The 20,726-nt window shown below is 36.9% G+C and overlaps 4 protein-coding genes across 10 annotated transcripts; all 4 read right to left on the bottom strand.

The window, feature by feature from the left end:
• Positions 1 to 262: 262 nt before the first annotated feature.
• LOC129321285 (probable disease resistance protein At5g66900) lies at positions 263 to 4,578 on the bottom strand. The gene is made up of 5 exons (XM_054967004.1): positions 3,663 to 4,578; positions 2,839 to 3,242; positions 2,211 to 2,572; positions 1,745 to 2,016; positions 263 to 1,598 (listed from the first exon to the last, which is right to left on the bottom strand). The coding sequence occupies exons 1-5, from the start codon at positions 4,294 to 4,296 to the stop codon at positions 778 to 780; spliced, it is 2,493 nt and encodes an 830-aa protein (XP_054822979.1). The 5' UTR covers positions 4,297 to 4,578; the 3' UTR covers positions 263 to 777.
• Positions 4,579 to 7,284: 2,706 nt separating this feature from the next.
• On the bottom strand, positions 7,285 to 11,480 carry LOC129321619 (probable disease resistance protein At5g66900). Its single transcript, XM_054967453.1, has 5 exons — positions 10,613 to 11,480; positions 9,839 to 10,242; positions 9,278 to 9,639; positions 8,783 to 9,051; positions 7,285 to 8,673 (listed from the first exon to the last, which is right to left on the bottom strand). Exons 1-5 carry the CDS (start codon positions 11,166 to 11,168, stop codon positions 7,844 to 7,846), a joined length of 2,421 nt encoding a protein of 806 aa, XP_054823428.1. The 5' UTR covers positions 11,169 to 11,480; the 3' UTR covers positions 7,285 to 7,843.
• Positions 11,481 to 11,834: 354 nt separating this feature from the next.
• Positions 11,835 to 16,996, bottom strand: LOC129321618 (probable disease resistance protein At5g66900). Of its 6 annotated transcripts, none has more exons than XR_008596046.1 (6): positions 16,073 to 16,996; positions 15,334 to 15,734; positions 14,880 to 15,232; positions 14,270 to 14,505; positions 13,247 to 14,156; positions 11,835 to 12,238 (listed from the first exon to the last, which is right to left on the bottom strand). XR_008596046.1 is itself a non-coding variant. In XM_054967450.1 (5 exons), exons 1-5 carry the CDS (start codon positions 16,680 to 16,682, stop codon positions 13,327 to 13,329), a joined length of 2,430 nt encoding a protein of 809 aa, XP_054823425.1. In that variant the 5' UTR covers positions 16,683 to 16,995; the 3' UTR covers positions 12,956 to 13,326. The 6 variants fall into 6 exon arrangements, 3 of the variants coding, with proteins under 3 accessions (XP_054823425.1, XP_054823426.1, XP_054823427.1); XR_008596047.1 differs by having other exon boundaries at positions 11,835 to 12,235; XR_008596045.1 differs by lacking the exon at positions 11,835 to 12,238 and adding an exon at positions 12,569 to 12,840 and having other exon boundaries at positions 16,073 to 16,995.
• Positions 16,997 to 17,364: 368 nt separating this feature from the next.
• LOC129321516 (reticulon-like protein B13) lies at positions 17,365 to 18,826 on the bottom strand. 2 transcript variants are annotated; one of them, XM_054967297.1, is made up of 4 exons: positions 18,761 to 18,826; positions 18,469 to 18,649; positions 18,171 to 18,382; positions 17,365 to 18,088 (listed from the first exon to the last, which is right to left on the bottom strand). In XM_054967297.1, exons 1-4 carry the CDS (start codon positions 18,801 to 18,803, stop codon positions 17,895 to 17,897), a joined length of 630 nt encoding a protein of 209 aa, XP_054823272.1. In that variant the 5' UTR covers positions 18,804 to 18,826; the 3' UTR covers positions 17,365 to 17,894. The 2 variants fall into 2 exon arrangements, with proteins under 2 accessions (XP_054823272.1, XP_054823271.1); XM_054967296.1 differs by having other exon boundaries at positions 18,469 to 18,695; positions 18,761 to 18,804.
• Between the last annotated feature and the right edge of the window lie 1,900 nt (positions 18,827 to 20,726).

Genomic DNA, 20,726 nt, shown 5'->3' with positions numbered 1-20,726 from the left:
TACCTATTTATTATTTGTATATTTTGAAAATAATTTATTGTCATTCTCACTTTAAAATTCTAATAATTTTCATGCAGCGGATCTCGTAGATAAAGTAGTAACAGCGTAACAGGTGCTTCCAATTCAAGTGAGAACGAAATATGGAGGGACTTTCCAGGTTAGCCCCGTCTTGTTTGGATATCATCAGACGGCAAAATGAATTCGGATCGGAGCAACCTAAAATAATAATAATAATAATAATAAAAATGAGTGATTGTAATCATTTCTGCGACAACAAGGCTTATAAATATAATAATTGAAGCAACAGTACACAGAGGTTGCCACATGCCATGGCGGTGTAAACATTCCTCAGTTTTGTCTGAATTTTTCATATATTTCCCGCATATTTTCATATCATTGCTCGCTTTGGGTTGTCTCACAAACTCTCAAGCTTGCGACACTCCCAATCCAGCTCAGGAGTCCATAACCAGAATTGTTGTGCTTTGATCGAATTGGCATACTACAAACACATACCTCACCGGTTAAATAATCTCAAATTTAAATCCTATTATAATACAGTGATTACTCTCTCTCTAAAAACTGAAAAGAAAATGAAGCCGTGAATTTACAACCAGCATAATTGACCCCTCCTGATACAAGAATTTTCCTCCGGCTTTCAATACGGAATTTCCCTTTTGGTCCTCGAATCGCCACACAGTTACCGCGCGAATGACCTTACCACTAGACAAAGTAATGTCGTTTGGTGTACTGCGACATTATCAGAAGAGACCTGCATTTTTAAACTCCTTGAAGCCAATCTAAGTTAATATCTGCTTTGAGCTGCTCTATAGTTAGATTGGGAAGCTGAGGCTGGAAAGGTTCCCAGGATGCAGCTGTCTCTTCATCGCATATTACAATAGCTAAACTCAGGAGATTCACGGCTGAGACTGGCAATTCACACCTTGAGCAACCCCTCATGTAGAGCCTTTCTAGATTGCACAAGAACCCAAAGTCCTCTGGTAGTTGTTTAAGGCTTATGCAGTCTGAGATGTCAAGATGGCTTAGCTTGTGGAGTCTTTTGATAGAGCCTGGCATCTCTTCCAAATTAGAGCAGGAACTAAGCCTTAGCACTTCCAAATTCTCTAGGTTTCCTATTTCTTCAGGCAGTTCAGAAAACTTGTGGCAATTAGTGATGCTAACCTTCTTCAACGGCTTAATTTTGCAAATCTCAGCAGGCAATTTCACCAGATCTTTACAGTAATCAATATTCAACTCCACTAGATTTGGCAGCGCAACTGAAATGTCCATGGGACAACTTTCAAAAGCCTGCTTAGTAGAACACATATGGAGGGATAATTTTCGCAGATTCATCAGTTTGCACAGGCAAGGTACTGAAATATTCTCCAATCTAATTCTTTTCAGGTCAGATAAAGAACCAAGCAGCTCAAATTTGTTTAATTTGGAAATATGGAAACCATAATTCGTGACTACCAGAACATTAAGTTTTCTCATTTTCTTCACGAACCTTGGTATGGTGTAATTGCTACTTTCAAGATTTAAAATCAAAACCTTTGCTTCATCAGGTTCCACGCTGCATCCTTCTGCACTAGAAGTGTCATCTGCAAAAGCATCCTATACAACATCAGATGTGGAACAGGATGGATGGAGGCATTGGTGGGGCACGAAAGTTTCATAAGAAATTTTCATTTTCTGTACGTGCACTCATGATTCACATACACACACAGGGAGGGAGGAAGAGACAGACCTGCATATATAGATATTGAGTGGGCACTAACTTGCTGTCGCTCCTGTTCCATCCACCATCCAAAAAGTAATGAGGAGATGCGGGCAATGACACCTTGCTGCTTCTGCTCTTGCCACCATTCGGGATGATTATTTTCTCCTGAGTCAATAATCAACCTTCTCCTCTCTTCCATTGGTACCTGGCTGCTTTGATGAATGGCTAGTTCTCTGAGAAGATCATGCAGCAGGACAAAGTGATTATTGTAGTACTTGTCTGTCTCCCTTGCTGCTTTCCTGATAATTAAGAGCAGAGATTGTTACCCAAGCAGAAACCAGAACCTAATATGACGAAGATTAAGGCACATATAGATTAATTTACAACTGTTCGTTTTCCTTGAAAGACTAGAGTAATCGTATAAAATATTTCAGCTATCCAATGTTATGATCAAGCATTAAATGGTCAACTGGAAAAAAAATAAGCTATCTACCTTCTAACTACAGTCCTGGCCAAATTGCTGGTAGTTAATTCATGGATGATGGCCATCGCTTGTATGCCATCCTCATCTAGCTTATACTGTTCCGCCCACATGTCAATGAGGGTATCAACAGGGATCATTTTGTCTTCAGGAAATAAGCCAAGGTCCATAAAGCACTCCTTCTTGATGGGGAACTTATCTCCCAATACTTCTAAGCTAGTTTGAAGGCGATGGAGCAAGTCAGTATTAGAATCAAAAATCGACTGGCTTAGCAAAAGCTCCTTCATCTTTTCCCACACCTCAAAGGGCTGCTTACAGAGCAATCCACCAATAACTTCAATGGCCAATGGTGAACCCTTGCAACCTCTTACTACCTAAGTTTCAGAGCAAGCAAAGAAAATCAGTAATAGGGAGCCTGGCAGCAAATATTCTAGTCGTAGTTTTCAAGGGTATCATGGCTATATCAAGTATTCAGTATTTATTCATTGACAATTTATTAATATGCCAACATAGAAGAACGAACATGAACAATAGACAGTAAAATAAATTATTCTACTGGTCAAGTCCTATGATTGTGGTTGCCTATGATTTTAAAGATATATGACTCAAACAGTGTGAATAATTCCCAAAGAGAAAGCACCTCGTGGACAAGTTTTTTATCAGGTTTGTATGAGCTGCTGTCATCTAGTAGAGAAAAGTGATGAAAAAGCCTTATAGCATCATCATGACCAAGTGCTTCCAAGTGGCATGAAGTGACAAATCTAGGGAATGTAAATCTTGAAGTGACCAAAACTTTGTAATCAGGAATCTGGAATTTAAATTTCTCAACAAGAGTTTCTGAGCCCTGCCAAACATCATCCAGGACCAACAATATTGGCCTTCTCCCAAATAGCCTTAGCAAAACACCCAACCGATTAATTGCATCTTCATCACTTGAAAACTCAGGCGCTTGACGGCCACAGTGTCCAAATATTGTCTGCACAATATTCTTCAGGTTGGGCGTTTTTGAAAAGATCACAAAGAAGATGTTTTCCCCAAACTTGCCTGTTAAAACCATAAAGAAATGTAAATCAATAAGCATGTGATGTTTATTAACATTGTAGAATGGTCACATATAAGGTAGTCATTTTACTAATTTGCATTTACACAGGAGTAAATGATAATCTCCAAAGGGCTGAATTGCCTATGGTATTCTTTCACTCCAAAAGGTCAAGGAACCAGAGAAGCATCTAGTCATATGTTAACGAACTCTCAAACAACGATATAGAGGGAAATTATTTAAATGTGTCAGCAAGCATGAGCTCAACTACAAGCTGCTCAGTACAGTGGAAATCTTGAAACTGAAAGGCAATGGATTCAGACGTTGCAAAATTTGGATAATCTTGTGGTGAACTAGCTCACTAATAAAAGATAGAAGTCATGAACAAAAAGAGAATCGAAGTAGATATTTCAGGGGCTGGTTACCTTTAATGTCGGGATCCCAGCAGAGCTTTTTAGCCATGGTTGTCTTCCCCGATCCTGGCAAACCAGTCAATACAAGAACCTGTTCATCACCGTTAAGCAGCCCATTCTTAGTGTTATTCAAAGGCCCATCCAATCCCACAGTATACTTCGGTCTTTCAGGAGCGCCGCACAGACCCTTCATAACTGTATCGGAAGAAAAATTGTGAACAAAAGTCAACATGATATCTTTCAGGTCCGATAAGGTCGATAATATCTCCTTCACATCTCTCGCAGTAAGAACTTGCATATCAACAGTGATGGCCCTTTCAAGCTTTTTCTTCCTTTCCTCAATCTTATCGTGGTAAAAAGGAAACGACAGAGATTTCCACCAACGGACGTTGGAGTATTTGCGAACTAGCTTATCTGACTCTTGAAATTCCTTCAAGACACGTTCGATTGGATCCAGATGGCTATCCAATGTCTCGTCGCATGCCTTCATCTGTTGGATCACCGGACTCAAACGCTGCACAGTGTCCCGGAGGTCCTCAAGTTTGGGTTCGAAGTTCAAAGCCTTGTCCAGTATATTCAACCCGCTTCTCAGCGCTCCCTCCAGTAGAACTCCCGCAGCGGCTTCTCCTATCACCGCACCTGCCATAGCATTCAGCGAATATCTTGAATTCTCTCAGGTCACTATTTCGCTCTGTCGAACAACTCTCCCTCTGGGTGAAAATGGGTTCCTAAACCTCAGCCAGATTTCGATTCCTTTTAATCTCATCAATTTGGTTAAGGCACCAGGAAAATGCTAGGAATTTTCCTTGTTTATTATTTAACAGCACATGTGGCTCACAAAAGGTTGCTGCTTCCACGAACAATCCCCTACCCAGACTATTTGACTCCCTCTATTTCAAGCTTAGCTAAGAGGGGAGAATTGATCATAGTTATCGTTCATCGTCCTTACTGGGTAAGTTTGCATCAAGGAGGATTTATATTTGAATAACCAAATCTTGAATATATAAAAATTTATAAATTTATATTTAGTTTAAATTTAAATTATACTTTTTTTATAATTTTAAATTTTTTCTGCACTCTCCTTTGTTTGAAATTCTAATTAATTCAAATACGTTATTATTTTGTGTTTTTACTATTGACATCCGTGACTCTCTATCTTTATTTTTTTTTTGTTGATTTTAAAAAAAATTTTATTAAATTTTTTAAAATGATTTAAATAAAAAATTTTAAATACATGAATTTTAAATGTAAAATTTTAAATTTTAAATTTTAAATTTAAATTTAAATCCATATTACCTAATAATTAGTTTTTAACATTGTTATCAAACTCTTAAGTTGAATTTTTGAGTTTATTATTTTTACTTTTTTAATTTATAAATGCTCATTAACTTATTCATAAACTTAAATTAAATAAAATTTGGTTAAACTCACGAATTGATTTTATAAATTTATTATTTTTACATTTTTAACTTAAAGAATCATACCAACTTACTTATAAATTTATTGATCAAGATAAGTATATACTATATGAAATTTGATTCATAAAAATAGTAGGACCTAGTTTAATGAAAAAGTGTATGTTAATTTAATTTCAATAATTTATATTTGAAATATATTTGAATCAAATTATAATTATATTTTATATTTTAATTATTTAATCATATATTATACTTTTAAACATTGTTGTCAAATCTCGAGTTGACTCTTAAAATTTATTATTTTTACATTTTTAACTCATAAAATCATGTTAATTTATTTATAAACTTAGATTAAATAAAACTTGATTAAATTAATGAGTTGACTCTTTAAGTTTATCGTTTTTACGTTTTTAGCTTATAAAATTTTGTCAATCTACTCATAAATTCATTAAGCAAAATAAGTATATACTATGTAGAACTTAATTTATAAAAGCGGTTGGAACCAATGCAATGACAAATAAAACTCAAAAAGACAAAAGCTAATATTAATCAAAAAGAAAACAAAAAATATCAAAAATAAGTTACCTTATTTTTAAATTTATAAGTTGAGTATAATGATTTATAAATGTAGATGCATTTAATTTCAATAATTTATATTTGATTTATATTTAAATTAAATTATGAATATATTTTATATTTTAATTATTTAATTATATGATTTTAAAAGTTATTTATTAATAGAGGTTAACTCTTATGAATTTATGATTCGAGTTTACATCCCTTTCATGAGCTTAACAACTTTGTCTTTAAAGATTATTTATTAATAAAAATAAATTTTTACAAATTTATAATCTGAGCCTATATTTTAAATTTATATCCCCGTCAGAGTTTAACAACATTAGTTTTCAAGCTAAGATTATTGATGAGTTAATAGTTATTAGCCTTCGATAAATTGCGATGAGATCTCCCTTCCATTGTAATTTGTGTCTAATTGGCGTCTGATGCAATTATTTTTTATTTTTAAAATGAAAATTGTTTTAAAAATTAATAATTATATTTTATGTTTTAGCTTTTTAAATTTAAAATGAATTTTTTAAATATATCATTTTTTAATTTTATGGTATTACGTTAACATACTTTTTTATCTGCAGTGTTAAAAGATTAGTTATTAATTATTATTTTGGTTTGCAATGATGGTAAGTGGTCGCCGTTTTCCAATTAAATTGTTACATATATATAATGATTGAGATTGATTCCCAACCACTTGCTTGAAAGTTCTCACACGCGCTAATTTTAATTGGTTCTAAAATAATTTATACAAAATAAAATGTTAATTATATTTTTCATATATTCTAAGATAAATTGTGTGAAATAAAATAAATTATTATTTATATTTGTCTATTCTAATAACTAAAAAACTTCTTATATTATACTAGAAATAATATATATATAATTAATATCAGTTACTAAAGAAATTAAAAAATATAAATATTTTTACTTGTAACTTCACTCTTCTCCCTTCTATTTCTTTTAAACAATGTGGATTAATATTTTGGTACATGCATGACTTTAAAATTTAGTTCAAAGTGAAAAACTTTCATGAATGAAGCATTTTTATATTAAAAAACTGGGAGAATTATATCTGAAATTTTTTCAAGAAAATTATTTACAAATAAAGACTAACCATCAAGTCACTGCCTTAAAAAAATATAAGTCTTTGTTATCATTTTAACAACAAATAATTTTATATTAATTTTTATTTGTGAATAATCCTCTCAAAGTCTTGATGTAATTTCCTTTTTATAAAAATTCAATCTATAATTTGCATTATCCAATATTGACTTTTCAATTCACGCCTCCCCTTTCATTCTACAACTTTGCTCCTACAAACATTTTCTTCACACTTCACATCCTTTGCTCTTGCTTGCCAGTCACCACACCACACTATACTTCAAATGGCCAACCGAATGTCCCGTTCAGGCATTTATATTACCCGAAGCTACTATTGGTTGGACAAGAAGAAAACACGCCTGTTTCTAGAATTTTCGAAACTGGAAAATGTTCAATGCTACAATCAGACAGCCTTTACTTTAAATCATTGGAACATAAGATATCAATGAATGTATTGTCTTCCATTGGCAGTTATTGTCTTCTGCCATATTCTGTTTTACTTTTTAAAACAAATGTATAAGAGGGGAAAACAAACACAGCAAACATAAAGTTCGTAATATCTCAAATTTTTAATAACAAAAAAAAAAGAAGTCTTAGGATACATAAAACCAACCAATATACAGAGTACATGATTTGTTTGAATCCGGAGTGAATGTTTCATTCGAAGTGTCTGACATGCATCGAACATTTCACCCTCCCTCAACTTGCAGCAAATTTGGGGACAGAAAGAAAGCCTCTTTCTTTCCCTTTCTCTCTCCCCAAATTTGTAGAAAATTAACGGAGGGAGAACGTGTTCGGTATATCCTCATCAGAGGAAAAGCAGCAACAAGGTGCTACAGTTGGAACGCCGGCTGTGGAAATTTGAATTGATCAGAGGATAAAGATCGTGCTTTGTCACGGCCACCAACCGGGTGTTCGTTCCGACCACCATAACCAAAGACAATTTGGGATTTTGGGTAGGAATTTTGTTCTCATCCCGATCCTGAGTAGTTTTAATCGCAATTCCAGTGACCATCTGCTGGGATGCTTCTTCAATTACTTAAATTCCGCTGCATTGCACCAGCAGCACCATCATGCTGCTTTTCTTTCCGGTGAAGCCATAGATTAGATTGAGCCAGACCCAAGAAGCCAATTTAAGTTAACATCTACATGTGGCACTTCGATCCTTAGATTGGTAAGCATTGGTCTGAAAACCTCCCATGAAACAGCCGTCTCCTCATCACATGTTACACTTTTTAAATGCTCGAGTTTCATGACTGAGTCGGGCAATTCACACCTTGAGCAACCTGTCATGTGCAACTTTTCTATACTTCGTAAGCTACCAATGCCCTCTGGTAAATTTCTTAGGCTTATGCAGTTTGAGATGTCAAGAATGCTTAACTTGGAAAGCCCACCAATTGAATCTGGTATAGCTCCTAAATCAGTACAGGAATTCAGCCTCAGCACTTCCAAATTCTCCAGCCTTCCAATTTCTTGTGGCAAAGTAGAAAACTTATGGCAGTTAGAAACACTTAGCTTCTTAAGGGTTTTAATATCACAGAGACCAGAAGGCAGTTCTACCATATCTTTGCAATAGTCGATGTTCAATTCTGCTAGCATTGGCAATGAATCATAAATTGGTATCTTAGAGCTTCCAAAAGCTTGACTTGTATCACACATATAAAGGGATAATTTTTGCAGGCTCTTCAAGGTGCCAAGGGGAGGAACAGAAACCTTCTCCAGTCTTACTCTTTTCAGGTTAGATAAAGAACCCAGTATCTCAAAGTTTTCCAATTCAGAAGTGTGGAAACCATAATTAGTGCATGTCAGAACCTTTAGGCTACTCATTTTCGCAGTGAACTTCGGTAAGGAATACTGCTTCGTACGAACGTTCAATAATAGAACCACAATTTCCATTAATTGCGAGCTGCCCCAATCTGAAGTGGATGTTTCATCTGCAGAAACAATCCAATTGGCGTTAATTTAAATCACTTTGCAACTTTCTAATAGCTATTCTCTTTTAAATCTGCAAGTGTAAATTTTTAAGAAAGATATCAAACTAACCAGTTGATACAGACAATGCGCGTGCAATGGCAGGTTGCTGCGTTTGTTTAGCGCACCATTTAAGGAATATTGACAACAGGCGGAAAATAATGCTTTGCTGCTGCTCTTCCAGATACCATTGGCGACTTTTTTCATTTACGTCAATCATCAATCTTCTTCTCCGTTCAAATGGTTCTTGGTTGCTTTGATGAATTGCAAGCTCTCTTAGAAGGTCATGCTGTACGATGAAGTAGTTGCTGTAGTAATTGTCTGAATCACTTTCAACTTTCCTGGTAAATGAGCAGAGTTTAGTTTCCCAGCTAAGGAAAAATTCCAGACATGACTGAAGTATATGTGTCCTCTTGTCTGATATTATGTTAGCCTTCAACTTATGTTCTCTATTTGACGTTCAATAGAATAGTACTCGTGTAATTACACGAAGCTGCATCAGCTATCTTCGACTATATATAGCAATTATACATTAAGAGACCAGGGAAAAAAGATTAGTTAATGTACCTTGTAACAAGGAGATTTGCCAGATTCAGGGAGACTAATTTATTGATTATGGTCATTGCTTTTTTGCCGTCATCATCTAGTTTATGAAGTTCTGCCCACATATCAATGAGAGCCGCGACGGGAATTTTTTGGTCTTCCGGAAACAACCCTAGGTCCATGAAGCACTCCGTGATGATGGGCTCATCTTCCCAAACATTCAGGCTTCCTTGGAGGATGTTAAGCAAACTTGTATCAGAATCAAGAATAGAATGACCTTGCGACAATTCCTTTACCATCTTTTGCCACGTATCGTACGGTTGCCGACACAGTGATCCAGCGATTACTTTAATGGCCAAAGGTAGACCTTTACAACTTTTCACAACCTGCATTTCATTGCAAACAAATAAGGTCAGAGAAAATAATGGTTTAGGTTATGAGTTATGTCAAATTATCGCAGTTCAGGGCCAAAATATGGCTCTTTTGTAGTTTATCAACTTTTGAAATTCAGTATAATATGTATCAAACGCAGAAAGAGAAGAAAGACAATTTCTATGTTTCGTAAGTGACAGGAAAAAAAAGCACCTCTTGGACAAGATTTTCGTCGGGAATGAATGAGCTATTGTCTTTTACGAGAGCAAAGTGACGGAAAAGGGTTAGTGCGTCTTCATCACGAAGTGGTCCCAAGTGGATTTGAAGATTAACAGTTGGAATTGCAACTCTTGAAGTGATTAAAATCTTATAATCGGGAATCTGGAACTTGAAGTTCTGGACAAGGGATTCTGAGCCAGGCCAAACGTCATCCAACACCAACAATATTGGTCTTTCTGCTATTTTGCTAAAAAGAAGCCGCAACTCTTTAACTGCTTCTTCGTCGCTATGAACCTTAGGAACCCGACTTCCACAGGTTTGAAGTAGCGCCTCCACAATGACCTTAAAGTTGGGTGTTTTTGAGAAGGTCACAAACAAGATATGGTCTCTGAATTTACCTGACAAAACCAAACAGATATTTTGAATCAAGGAACATTTGAAGTCTCGAAGGTGACAATAACAACATGCTTCTTAATTTGTTGCCAATGAAATTTCTATAATATGATATAATGCTCTTGCAAGACACATTTTTCATGCCTCTTCAAGGGCGTGGATATATATTTGGGCTGCCGTAAGTTTATTAATAGACTTTTTTCGGCCAAAAGTTTATTACTAGACTAACACACACTGGGAATATGCCCGAAAAAATATCACATTGCTCCAAGGAAAATTCCCGTTGAGTATCAAAAGAAAAATTATTGCGCCTCATTTTGGCCAAACTGAGTGTTGGGTCTTAAAGCAAGGCGATTATGAATAAAAAAGAAATACCTTTGACTTCATTATCCCCACAGAGCTTGGTTGCCAAGGTGGTTTTTCCGGATCCTGCTAGACCCGTCAATCCAACGATGGATGTGCCATCCTTGAGAAGCTCCATTTTCAGACTCCAGAAGGACTCGTCCATGCCAATAACGGGTTCTGGTTTTTGCGGAGGCAAGCATTTAATTCCGTGCCCAGAATTCTCTTTCTCGCTCATCACTTGGAGAACTTGTCTGACCTCGTTCAGAGTCTCCTTCACATCCTTCACCCCATCATTTTCTAACGTCGAATTAAAAGAAGAAAAGCACTTGACAGTTGAACTGTGCCTGTCCCCCGCTTCCCTTTCCTGAATCAGCTCTTCTATTTCTTTCGTGGGGCGATCCAGGCCATCGTTAAATCTTTTGATATCTTCCACCAACGGCGTGAAATCCTTCAGCGTTGATCTGAATATTTGGAGTCTGTTCTTATTCTTGTGTGCATCGTCGATCATTTGCCTTATCTTTTTCAACAACCTCTGAAACACCGCTGCTAGATCAGCTCCTTCAATTAATTGTGCCCTTTCTCCCATGGTTGATTTCTTTTTCTGTTCCCTCGCTCTTAATTAACAAAACCAAATAAACCCAACTTGCAGATCTTGAAAGATGTTTTTTCTTTCCTTCTTTTCTATTCCGAGATGAATCAAATTTCGGTTGAATGAACTAATTTCTTTCTTTGAATCAAAACACTTTGGATGTCTATATAGTAACGCCTGAATGATACTTCGCAGAAACCGGCGCTCGCGATGATGAGAAGCAATTTCCAAGCCCTCGCTTCCCTGTTTCCTTTCCGCGCATTGACTCTCTTTTGAGACCCGCTAGCTAAAGGTGGGCAGATGTCAATTACTTTTCTTTTCTTTTCTTTTTTATTTTATGCCGACAGCCTGGATGGATATTGGTCCGTAGATTTTTTTCTAGGAAATTTCCAGGTGAGTGATATTACCGTTGGCCAAACGAGAACAAATATCCATCCAGGAAGGTGTGTATTTTACTAGAAAATTAAAAAATATTAAATTAATTTTGGCTATTAATTTCCAGGAAGAAATTGCATTAACATTAATTTATTTTTTTTTGAACCGTATATTGAAAATGTTCAGGAAGATTCTTCGTTGTTTGGCGGAAAAATCTAAAAATTTGGTCAACTAAAATACCGGTTTTAAACCTTACTTATTCTCAGTTTTTTTAAAAAAAAAAATAGAAGAAGAAAGAAAAAGCGAAATTTAAGGCCTTTCTATATTGTCTTATGAAAAAATATATATCTTATTAAAAGTTGAATTTAACTTATTAAATTTTAAAAAAAATCTTAACAAAAATTATATGTTAAAGTTTAACTTTAACAATAATATATATAAGTCTTAACAAGAAAATATCCGTTGTAAAATTGATAAACCCTTGTTACAATAAATTCTCTTGAGAAACCTCGAATGTCATTATCCTGATAAAAACTTCCGTGTTCTGAATGGCAAAAAGAGAACCCGAATTAAATAAAGAGACCGTGCAAAACGAACCAAGGAGATACTTTTCATGGTCTTTCTTCCATCTGCCCGTTAGAAACGATCAAAGGGAAATTGCCTTAGCGTTGCAAGAAATGTGTGCTGCTCTGCTGGGAATATAAAAAGGAAACATCATTCTAAGGTTTCTTGTAAGTATTTTAATTAGCAAGAGACCCTATAAAATATATAAAATACTCTCAAATATTAAATTCTGTACAATTATAAATTTGATAAGGATAAATTACAACTTGAATATGAGTTTAATATCAAGTTATCATTTTTCTTTATAAAATTGTAATTGCACAGATCTAGAATTTGGCAGCAATTTACACACTTTATAAAATTTTAAGATAATTGAAACCAGGGCTTCTCAATTATTTTCCCACATAAAAACCGCAAGCTCTCTGCCTAAACAGATGACTTTGAAACTAACCAACAGCTTAATAGTCAAATCAAATGACCGTTTCCAATGTCCTACGGAGATCTTGACCCCAAAAAATAAATAAACAAGAGTGGATAATGAGACTATATCAGATTAAACCAAGTATCCTTAACCTATGTTTTGTAAATGCTTATTACTACTTTCGCCACAAGAAAAATAAACCAATAAATTAAATAATTGCAAAGACCAATTAGTAATAATATGAATCAGGACTCGGGATAATTGCCAGGAAAGAGTTTCTGTCTTTTGATCGTACTTCCCATTGAAGACCTGCCCATAAGATCAATGGAGAGATTCAGAATTAATTATGAAAGTAATGGGCAATGTTGTGGAACTTCCCTTACAGAAGACAAGGAAATTGTGGTGTGCGACACGAAAAATAAGGTTCAGGGTCAAAATGATCTTATTGGACAGAATAAAGGAGATTAGAACGGATGGAGACATGGAAAAAACTTGAACTTACAAAAAATCAATCCCCCCAAAGTCATCGGGGCACCTTTGTACCACACCATCTTTCTTCACAAAATACTATTGTATCTCAATACAAAACTACACCATTAAAGCTGCAATTTCAAAAATTTCTCTTCATTTCCATTTTGCCATGCATAATAGCCATCCACTTGTTTTCTAACGCATAATAGCCAAACGACAGAAGCATAAGCTGCCTTTCACATACCTTCTCATTTTCTTCCCATATATTTATTTCCACTCCAGCGTGTTGCCACCAGCCACAACGCACGTGTTGGAAATGAAACTTCAAAGCCATTCTAGGCCAATATCAGCTTGGGTCACCTCTACATGCAGATCAGTAAGGACGGTTTTGCAAGGTTCCCATAAAGTAGCCATCTCTTCATCACACACCACAACTCTTAGGCCCGTAAGGTTAATGATTGTGGGTGGCAACTTGTCACATAATCTCGAGCAACATGTGATGTGGAGCTCTTCTAAATTAAGCAATTCACCCATATGATCTGGCAATTTAATAAGGCTTACACAGTAAGAGATATCAAGAAGTTTTAGCTTTTGAAGATTAGTAACTGAGTCTGGAAACTCCGCCAAATCAGAACAAGAGCTAAGCCTTAGCAATTCCAAATTGGCCAACTTTCCAATTTCATCAGGAAGTGCAGAAAGCTTGTGGCAACTTGTAATACTCAACTTCTTCAAGAAGACAATACCACACAGCCCAACTGGCAATTCCACCATATTGCAGTAGTCAATGTTTAACTCCACCAAGTTTGGCATCATATCTGAAACTTGGATGGAACAATTTTTAAAAGCTTCATTTACATTGCACATAAATAGAGATAGTTTCTGAAGATTCTTCAACTGCACTCTTTTCTCAATGAGTGAAGGAATTGAAACACGCTCCAGCCTAATTCTTTTAAGATCATACAACAAATTAAGTAGTTCTAAACCCTCTAGCTCAGCAGCGGGGTGGAAGCCATAATTTGTGATTAACATAACTTTTAGTTTACCCATTTTCTCTATGAACTTTGGTATGGTGTACTTCTTTCCTCGAAGGTTCAAAACTAGAACCTCAACTTCAGTTGGTATCAAGTTGCACCAATTAGAAGAGAATAATTCATCTGACAAAAAGGTTCAATAAGCCAAGCGAGGGATAGTCATCAGTGATAGGTAATTTACTGCGGCACTCAAGACATATCAGGGCATAAAGAGAGTTAGAGAAGGAGGAACAAACCAGTTGATATAGATAATACATGGGCAGCTATATGATGCTCTTTCTGTTCAGTCCACCACTGGGGAAGATCGTTTCCAGTTATGTTAATAATCAGCCTTTTCCTCTTTTCCAGTGGTTCCTGGCTAATTTTCCTTTGATGGATAGCTAGCTCTTGAAAAAGATCATGTCGCATGACAAAGTAGCTATTTAAGTTACCTGTGCCACTTGCAAATTTCCTGCTCAACAATAAGGACCTGCTGCTCAATCATGAATAAGAAGTTTCAAACAACACATGTGGTAACATTCATTGTAATGATTGGTTTCCCTCACCACTGCTAGTTTTGTTTAGATGAATGGCCTCCCTTTAAATTATATATATCATAGAGCCTTCCTTTTTTCTTTTTTTTTTTGGGTTAAATCATCATCATCATCATCATCTATTCTTATCAAGATCTAACTGTTAGAGATACAAAACTTGATCCTAGATTATGGTGGAACTGTGAATCGCCCTCAGTTTAAATCCAAAGAATTAACAAAATCAATCTTTCCAGCATAAAATTAAGGGTGCACTCAATGGCCTAACTAATATATTCCCGAGGATAACAGAATGGTCAAGAGCTAGCAAGCATACCGTATAACAATATCAAGCACGTTACGGGTGGCCAGTTCATAAATTTTCTCCATTGCATTTACGTCATCTTCTCCATGCAGTTCCACCCACATATCAACAAGAGAAGCTGCAGGAATCTTCTGGTCTTCAGGAAATAAACCTAGGTCCATGAAACGCTCCTTAATTACTGACTTAGGAACCGAGACATCGAAGCTTTTTAGGAGAGAATCAAGCAGATCCTCATTTGATTCAAAAATCGGACGACCCTTTGACAATTCCTTTGCCCTGCTTTGCCATACCGCAGAATGCTGCCCACAGAGTGACCTGCCAATCGCATTTAGTACCATCGGAGAACCACTGCAGCCTCGGACTATCTGCAATTTAAGAAAGTGCAAAATAGAGCTGTAAGTGGCACTTTTTTTATTTGAACTTAGAATGAGTGGTAGCAGTAGTAATAAAAAGCCACATAAAGCACCTCTCTCACAATATGATCAGGAATATCAAGGCTGCTCTCCTTCAGTTCTGCTGAGTGGCGGAAAAGCTTCATAGCATCCTCATTACCAAGGGGTTTCAAGGAATGTAAAGTGCCGAATCTTCGAATTGCAAATCTGGAAGTCACTAAAATCTTATAGTCTCTCAGCTGCATGACGAAATTATCAACAAGAGATTCTGATCGATCCCCAACATCGTCCAGAACCAACAGTGTAGGATTTTCCCCAATTTGTTTTAGCAAAAGTTTCAATTGGTCAATCGCGTCTTCATCATTTTGAGGCTCGGGCACTGGGCGACCATTGTGTTGATAAAGCTTCCGTACAATAAGGTTCAAGTTTGGCGTCTCCGAGAATTTGACGAAGAAGATATTGTCCTTGAATTTACCTAGCCAAGCCTTACACATTTAGAGGCCTTCAAACTCAATAGCATCTAATGCTCAGAATCATAGCATGTGAAGAAGTGTCATAATTTATTTTCGGATGAAAAATTTTATTTTATTCCTTAAGTCTCCAGTCCTGCTAATGTAATAAAAAAGGAATGGTTTTCATCAGTCTGTTTATAAGTCTCTGCATAGGTTAAGGATGAGAACTGAATCCTCATCTCTTCAGTGGAATCCACTTTCCACCCGATAACGAATCCATGAAGACTATTTCAACACTACTAAGAAGCAAATGGAAATGCACAATAAGGAAGAAAGAATGGAAATAAGACTGCATTCATACCTCTGACATCAACATCCCAACAGAATTTTTTGGCCAAAGCGGTCTTCCCGGAACCTGCCAAGCCAGTGATCACCATCACTGACACATCATCTCGGAGCAGCCGCAACTTCAATTCCCCAACATGAACATCCAATCCAACAGTGAATGCTGGGGGTTCAGGAGCCGAGCATTGACCCCTTTCATTTCTCGCAACCGCATTCAGTTTCTTCATTTCCACACGAATACCTCTCACCTCTATCAGCGTCTCCATCGCATCCCTCGCCGTCTGAACTTGCATATCAACTTGAAAGAACCTGACAAGTGACTGATCCAAATCTTCAAGTTGTTCCTGGTATTGAGGCTTATAACAGCATTCCCACCACTGGATTTTTGAGCACTTGAGAACAAGCTTCTCGCCATTCTTCATATCTTTAATTAACTTGTCTATTTCTTGCCCCGAGCGATCTAGTTGCCTGTTGTATAGATTTATCTGTTCGATCACTGGTTTTATTGACTCGAGGGTGGCAGCTAGGCGTTCGAGGGTGGGTCTGAACTGAATTGCCCTGGCCTTCGCTTCGAAAACCTTGCTCAACAGTTCGTCAAGTACACGTTCTATAAGCACTTCTGCCATGACTTCACCAGATGCACGAAATCACGGCTCGGTGTAAAATCTCCTCGTTGCCGAGTGAAGGATATAGAGAAATTCCCAACAGATAGAGCTGCGCTGGGGATTGAGACTTGATTCTGGCTTTTGCGATTATGGAATCGGATTATATAGAAGTTAACTGATTTTCGGAAGCTTCGCTGGTCCTTCTTGGCTCCTTGGGATAGAGGAAAAGGGTCGCTTGAGCCGACATTTCGCCATTGAAAGTCGTCTTCACATGGTCAAACACACAAACATGAGTAAACACTGAGCCGGCCCCAACGTCGTTGCTCACTCATTTTTTTATGGAATATATCGTTGAGCACAGGGAAGAGGAAGAATAATCAATTGGCATATTGACCGCTGCATTAGGTGCTGCTGTTTAAGATTCTTCCAAGACAGCAGCCGACATCAATCAAATATCTAATGTTCACTTAGCGTAAATTTCCACGTTATCAACGTAATTCTCTCTTGGATTTAGCCAAAAGAAACCTCTCTATGATGAACTTGATATTTTCGAAAGTGAATAGTAAAAAATTAAAATTCTCACCCGATCCTCCTACCATACATTCCAATTCCAATGTCATTTGGTTAAAAATCATTTGATCAAATGATGATGAGACGGGGTCGAATTGGGGATTGAAACTTCTGGTCAATTGATAAATCCGTCTTTAGCTAATATTTAGTTTTCATTTTGTCGCAAATGGGTAAACGGCGAAGCCGAAAATAAAGCATGTGAGGTATTCAGCAAGCTACTAAATTCAAAAACAAACTTATCAAGGCTTCAAAGAATCGATCTTGACAATAAAACTATTTTTTACCAACTTTCTTCTTGCATGGAGGGTGAATGCTTACAACGACGCTTCAGATACACTCTTGCCTTGTTTTTCTTCTCTGTCATGCGATCTCACTAGTGATCCAATACTAATTCACTGTGTGTGACCGAACACGAATTAAAAAATTCTAATGCTTCTATCATTGCGACTAAGTCAACGTCAACGGGGTAGGAGCCTTAATCATTAAACTAAACCTATCGTTCGGAGAAGGAAAAATAAAAAAGAGTAAAGGCTATCACTATTCTCAAATGGAACTTGTCAAAGATACAGCCATCACCATTTGTTTGATGTGTAGGTAATATTAGCATATACATTTTCAGCTCGCGGATTCTATATATGCAATACAACATGGCAACGAAGGCAATTACCGTGCTTTCTTTTCATTCGCTCTCTTCATCTCGTTCTCGTTGATTACTCTTCGTTTGATCTTCTGAATGGCCCTCTCATCAAATATGTCATAAGCCCTCTTGGATTTCACTCTCAACCACTCCACCGAACTCTTAATCCTACTCTGGTTATTGTTATAAATTACTGGAACTGTCGTGCTCGCCAGTGTACCTATTTAACAGTCACATTGAACGCCAAAAATCATAATCTAAAGAATGATCGGTAGCATGTATTCTAGAAATTGATGACGTACCTATATATAGCACAGTTAAGAGGTCCATTTTGCTCGCAACGTAAGACAGCAACATCAATCCGGCCACAGCTCCTAAAAATAAAGACCAGTCTTCTTGTGAGCTCACCCGGAACAGCAACCTTATTCCTTCTTCGATCCATGCTCGAGCAACGTACGCCATTTGCAGAGCTGACTCTTCGGTCAACTCCAAATCCGACAAGGTCAGAGGTGCCCTGAATTCAACAGAAATGATTAATCAGCAGGTAGAAAATCCCACTGTCCTGAATAGAAATTTGTGAAAGCAGAGTAAGGCACTTGCTTGCCAAAAAGTCTAAGCGTATTGGCCCAGAGGAAGGATGAAGCGACAAGAAACATGGCCAGCCACGAGAAAAGAGTAGCGAAGTGGAATTGATACACTTGCAGCAACATCCATGTTGCGGTTGCCGCAATGAGAATTGTCGCGGTCAATGACCTTCTTCTCCACAGAGCTACGTCCTTCACTAATGTGCCACACAAAGCCAAGTGCACCGTGAACACGCACATTATCTGAGTGAAATTATAAATGAATAATGAACGCTTTTGCTATGCGTAAAATAGCAGAGTAGAACTACCTGGGGAAGGAGAAGGAGCTGAAGAATGTGTTTGGGCAGACATGATGAGGAAGAGATAATGATACGCTTGCCTTGTTCGGTTTCATGGTATGTATCATGTAGTTTCAAATATCAATCATTCGGCGGAGGTGACCAAAAACACTGTCGCTGGTTCTAGGACCTACACGTGTAGCTATCCCGGGTGACGTGTGAAACTTGCAGGATTCGTGGCACTTCCATATAAAGTTGCTCGGCATCTCATTATTTTAGAATGTTATAAAAGGGGATCGAGTTTAATGGCCCATTTCTTGTGATAGGATCGTGCCTGTTAAGATTGGATCCAAAGTTGTGGACTGCACTGGTTCACAAAGTGGGCTTTTACCTTTAAGAAGGAAGCTTCACTTCTCATTAAAGATTAAACTTTGCACGCTTATGCATGCAAGTTGACAAAAGATTAACATATTAAAATTCATTGTCAAAATAGAAATTTAAGACTAACGGACAAATGATGCGTTATTCAATTTTTTGTTTTTTGTTTTGCCAGTCTTTAGTTTGGAGGCTTTGCCGCAGAACGTCATTGAGTGGGAATTCAGATCGGTCCATTGGTTTGGCATGACATTCGTTTTGACTTTTGACTGTTCTTATTTTTTCGATGGGTTTGGGGTCGTCGCTGTGAGCTAGGTAATTCATATCAACGGGATCTAAATTGCTTGAGAATGTCTTTGAGGTACTTGCACTGAATCGGGTTGTGATAGACTGGTTCCCATATGTTTAATGAAAAGAAGATAATACAAAATAATTAAGTTTATGAAACAGAAAACATAAAATTGCAGCCGGCACTGTTACAGAAATTAAAGTTGAAACTCAGAATACCCAGACACTCCTAGTTATTTCATCCTTCAAAAGTATCAAAGTACTTGACAATGTTAATTAATGATATCAGATCAAATTCAATTATAATTATATGATAATTATGTTGAAATTGACAAATCATGGGGAAAATATGGTATTACTTTGATTTCAGATACAGAATTAAGCTTGGCGAAAATATGAATTAAACAACTTGAAAGTAGTCAAATTTGGATGCAAAAGCCGGGCAAAAAGATAATCACCATAGATAATAAATACAAATCAACATTTTAATATAATCAGAGCAGAAAACAGGAGCATATCATATTGCTGATTAGCAATACATCTCTGATATAAGGTGGATGTAGGTCGAATTTAACCATTTTGTTTCAATGTCTGGCGGATACCAAATGATGGTGCTCTTCTCTTGGTCCTTCGTCTTCTCTTAATTTCCATTCTCCCATGCAAATGCGGTCCACAATCCTTACAGAAAAACATTTTAATTTACAGACGACGACACTATCATTGCATGAGGCCATTTTCATGACTGTACACACCACACAGTGGTTTCACTCCCCTTGACCGAAATTGACGCCTATCATGGAATGATGCACGGGAGAATTTGTACTCACCATATTTCACCTTTTTCTTTTTCTGTTGTTTGTTCGTGGGCCCTTTCTTTCCTTTTTGCTCTATCTCCTTTTCCTCAGCTTGGCCGAGTTTAGATTATGTTTTGTCGCTGGCATCACCTGCAACTCGCGTGAGTGCCCATAATTTGGCGCCCCAGCTCTGCACTTTCTTCTCTTTTATTTTTCTTAATAGTCAATAGTGAATCAGTGTTAATCATTTTATCTAATTCACGCGCGCAAACAACACACGGATACGCACATTTCTGATTTCTTCCGTCGGTTCTAGCTTCTTCTGTTGTGCTTGGATTAACCCTTAACGATCAAATGTATCACACGTTCCGGGATTTCCTTTTCTGGGGAACTTCCTTGCTTATATTTTGATCTTTGATAACAGAAAGAGAGGATTACATAACTAGACATGAAAACGGGGTCTCTCATAATTTACCATGCTAGTTCTCCTCCTAATATCGAATATATTTACTGCTGCACTGAGTTTATATATATATATA

This window comes from Prosopis cineraria, unplaced genomic scaffold (assembly GCF_029017545.1).
Source record: "Prosopis cineraria cultivar Desert tree isolate PC_DT_omini unplaced genomic scaffold, ASM2901754v1 PC10, whole genome shotgun sequence".
Classification (NCBI taxonomy): Eukaryota; Viridiplantae; Streptophyta; class Magnoliopsida; order Fabales; family Fabaceae; genus Prosopis; species Prosopis cineraria.
Note: the sequence above shows the minus strand (reverse complement) of the source record. Positions and strands in the feature narration are given on the sequence as shown.

What these genes read in the sequence shown, in the direction of transcription:
- LOC129321285 (XM_054967004.1), bottom strand. Translation starts at nt 4,296, where the DNA reads ATGGCAGGTGCGGTGATAGGAGAAGCCGCTGCGGGAGTTCTACTGGAG. An exon ending in CTGGGATCCCGACATTAAAG is followed by an intron (nt 3,243 to 3,662) that starts GTAACCAGCCCC and finishes TGGTTTTAACAG; the next exon opens with GCAAGTTTGGGGAAAACATC. An exon ending in CTCAATATCTATATATGCAG is followed by an intron (nt 1,599 to 1,744) that starts GTCTGTCTCTTC and finishes ATGCTTTTGCAG; the next exon opens with ATGACACTTCTAGTGCAGAA.
- LOC129321619 (XM_054967453.1), bottom strand. Translation starts at nt 11,168, where the DNA reads ATGGGAGAAAGGGCACAATTAATTGAAGGAGCTGATCTAGCAGCGGTG. An exon ending in TGGGGATAATGAAGTCAAAG is followed by an intron (nt 10,243 to 10,612) that starts GTATTTCTTTTT and finishes TGGTTTTGTCAG; the next exon opens with GTAAATTCAGAGACCATATC. An exon ending in ACGAAAATCTTGTCCAAGAG is followed by an intron (nt 9,640 to 9,838) that starts GTGCTTTTTTTT and finishes AATGAAATGCAG; the next exon opens with GTTGTGAAAAGTTGTAAAGG.
- LOC129321618 (XM_054967450.1), bottom strand. Translation starts at nt 16,682, where the DNA reads ATGGCAGAAGTGCTTATAGAACGTGTACTTGACGAACTGTTGAGCAAG. An exon ending in CTGATCATATTGTGAGAGAG is followed by an intron (nt 15,233 to 15,333) that starts GTGCTTTATGTG and finishes CTTAAATTGCAG; the next exon opens with ATAGTCCGAGGCTGCAGTGG. An exon ending in TGTATTATCTATATCAACTG is followed by an intron (nt 14,157 to 14,269) that starts GTTTGTTCCTCC and finishes CCTTTTTGTCAG; the next exon opens with ATGAATTATTCTCTTCTAAT.
- LOC129321516 (XM_054967297.1), bottom strand. Translation starts at nt 18,803, where the DNA reads ATGTCTGCCCAAACACATTCTTCAGCTCCTTCTCCTTCCCCAG. An exon ending in AGCTCCTTCTCCTTCCCCAG is followed by an intron (nt 18,650 to 18,760) that starts GTAGTTCTACTC and finishes GTGGCACATTAG; the next exon opens with TGAAGGACGTAGCTCTGTGG. An exon ending in ACGCTTAGACTTTTTGGCAA is followed by an intron (nt 18,383 to 18,468) that starts GCAAGTGCCTTA and finishes TGTTGAATTCAG; the next exon opens with GGCACCTCTGACCTTGTCGG.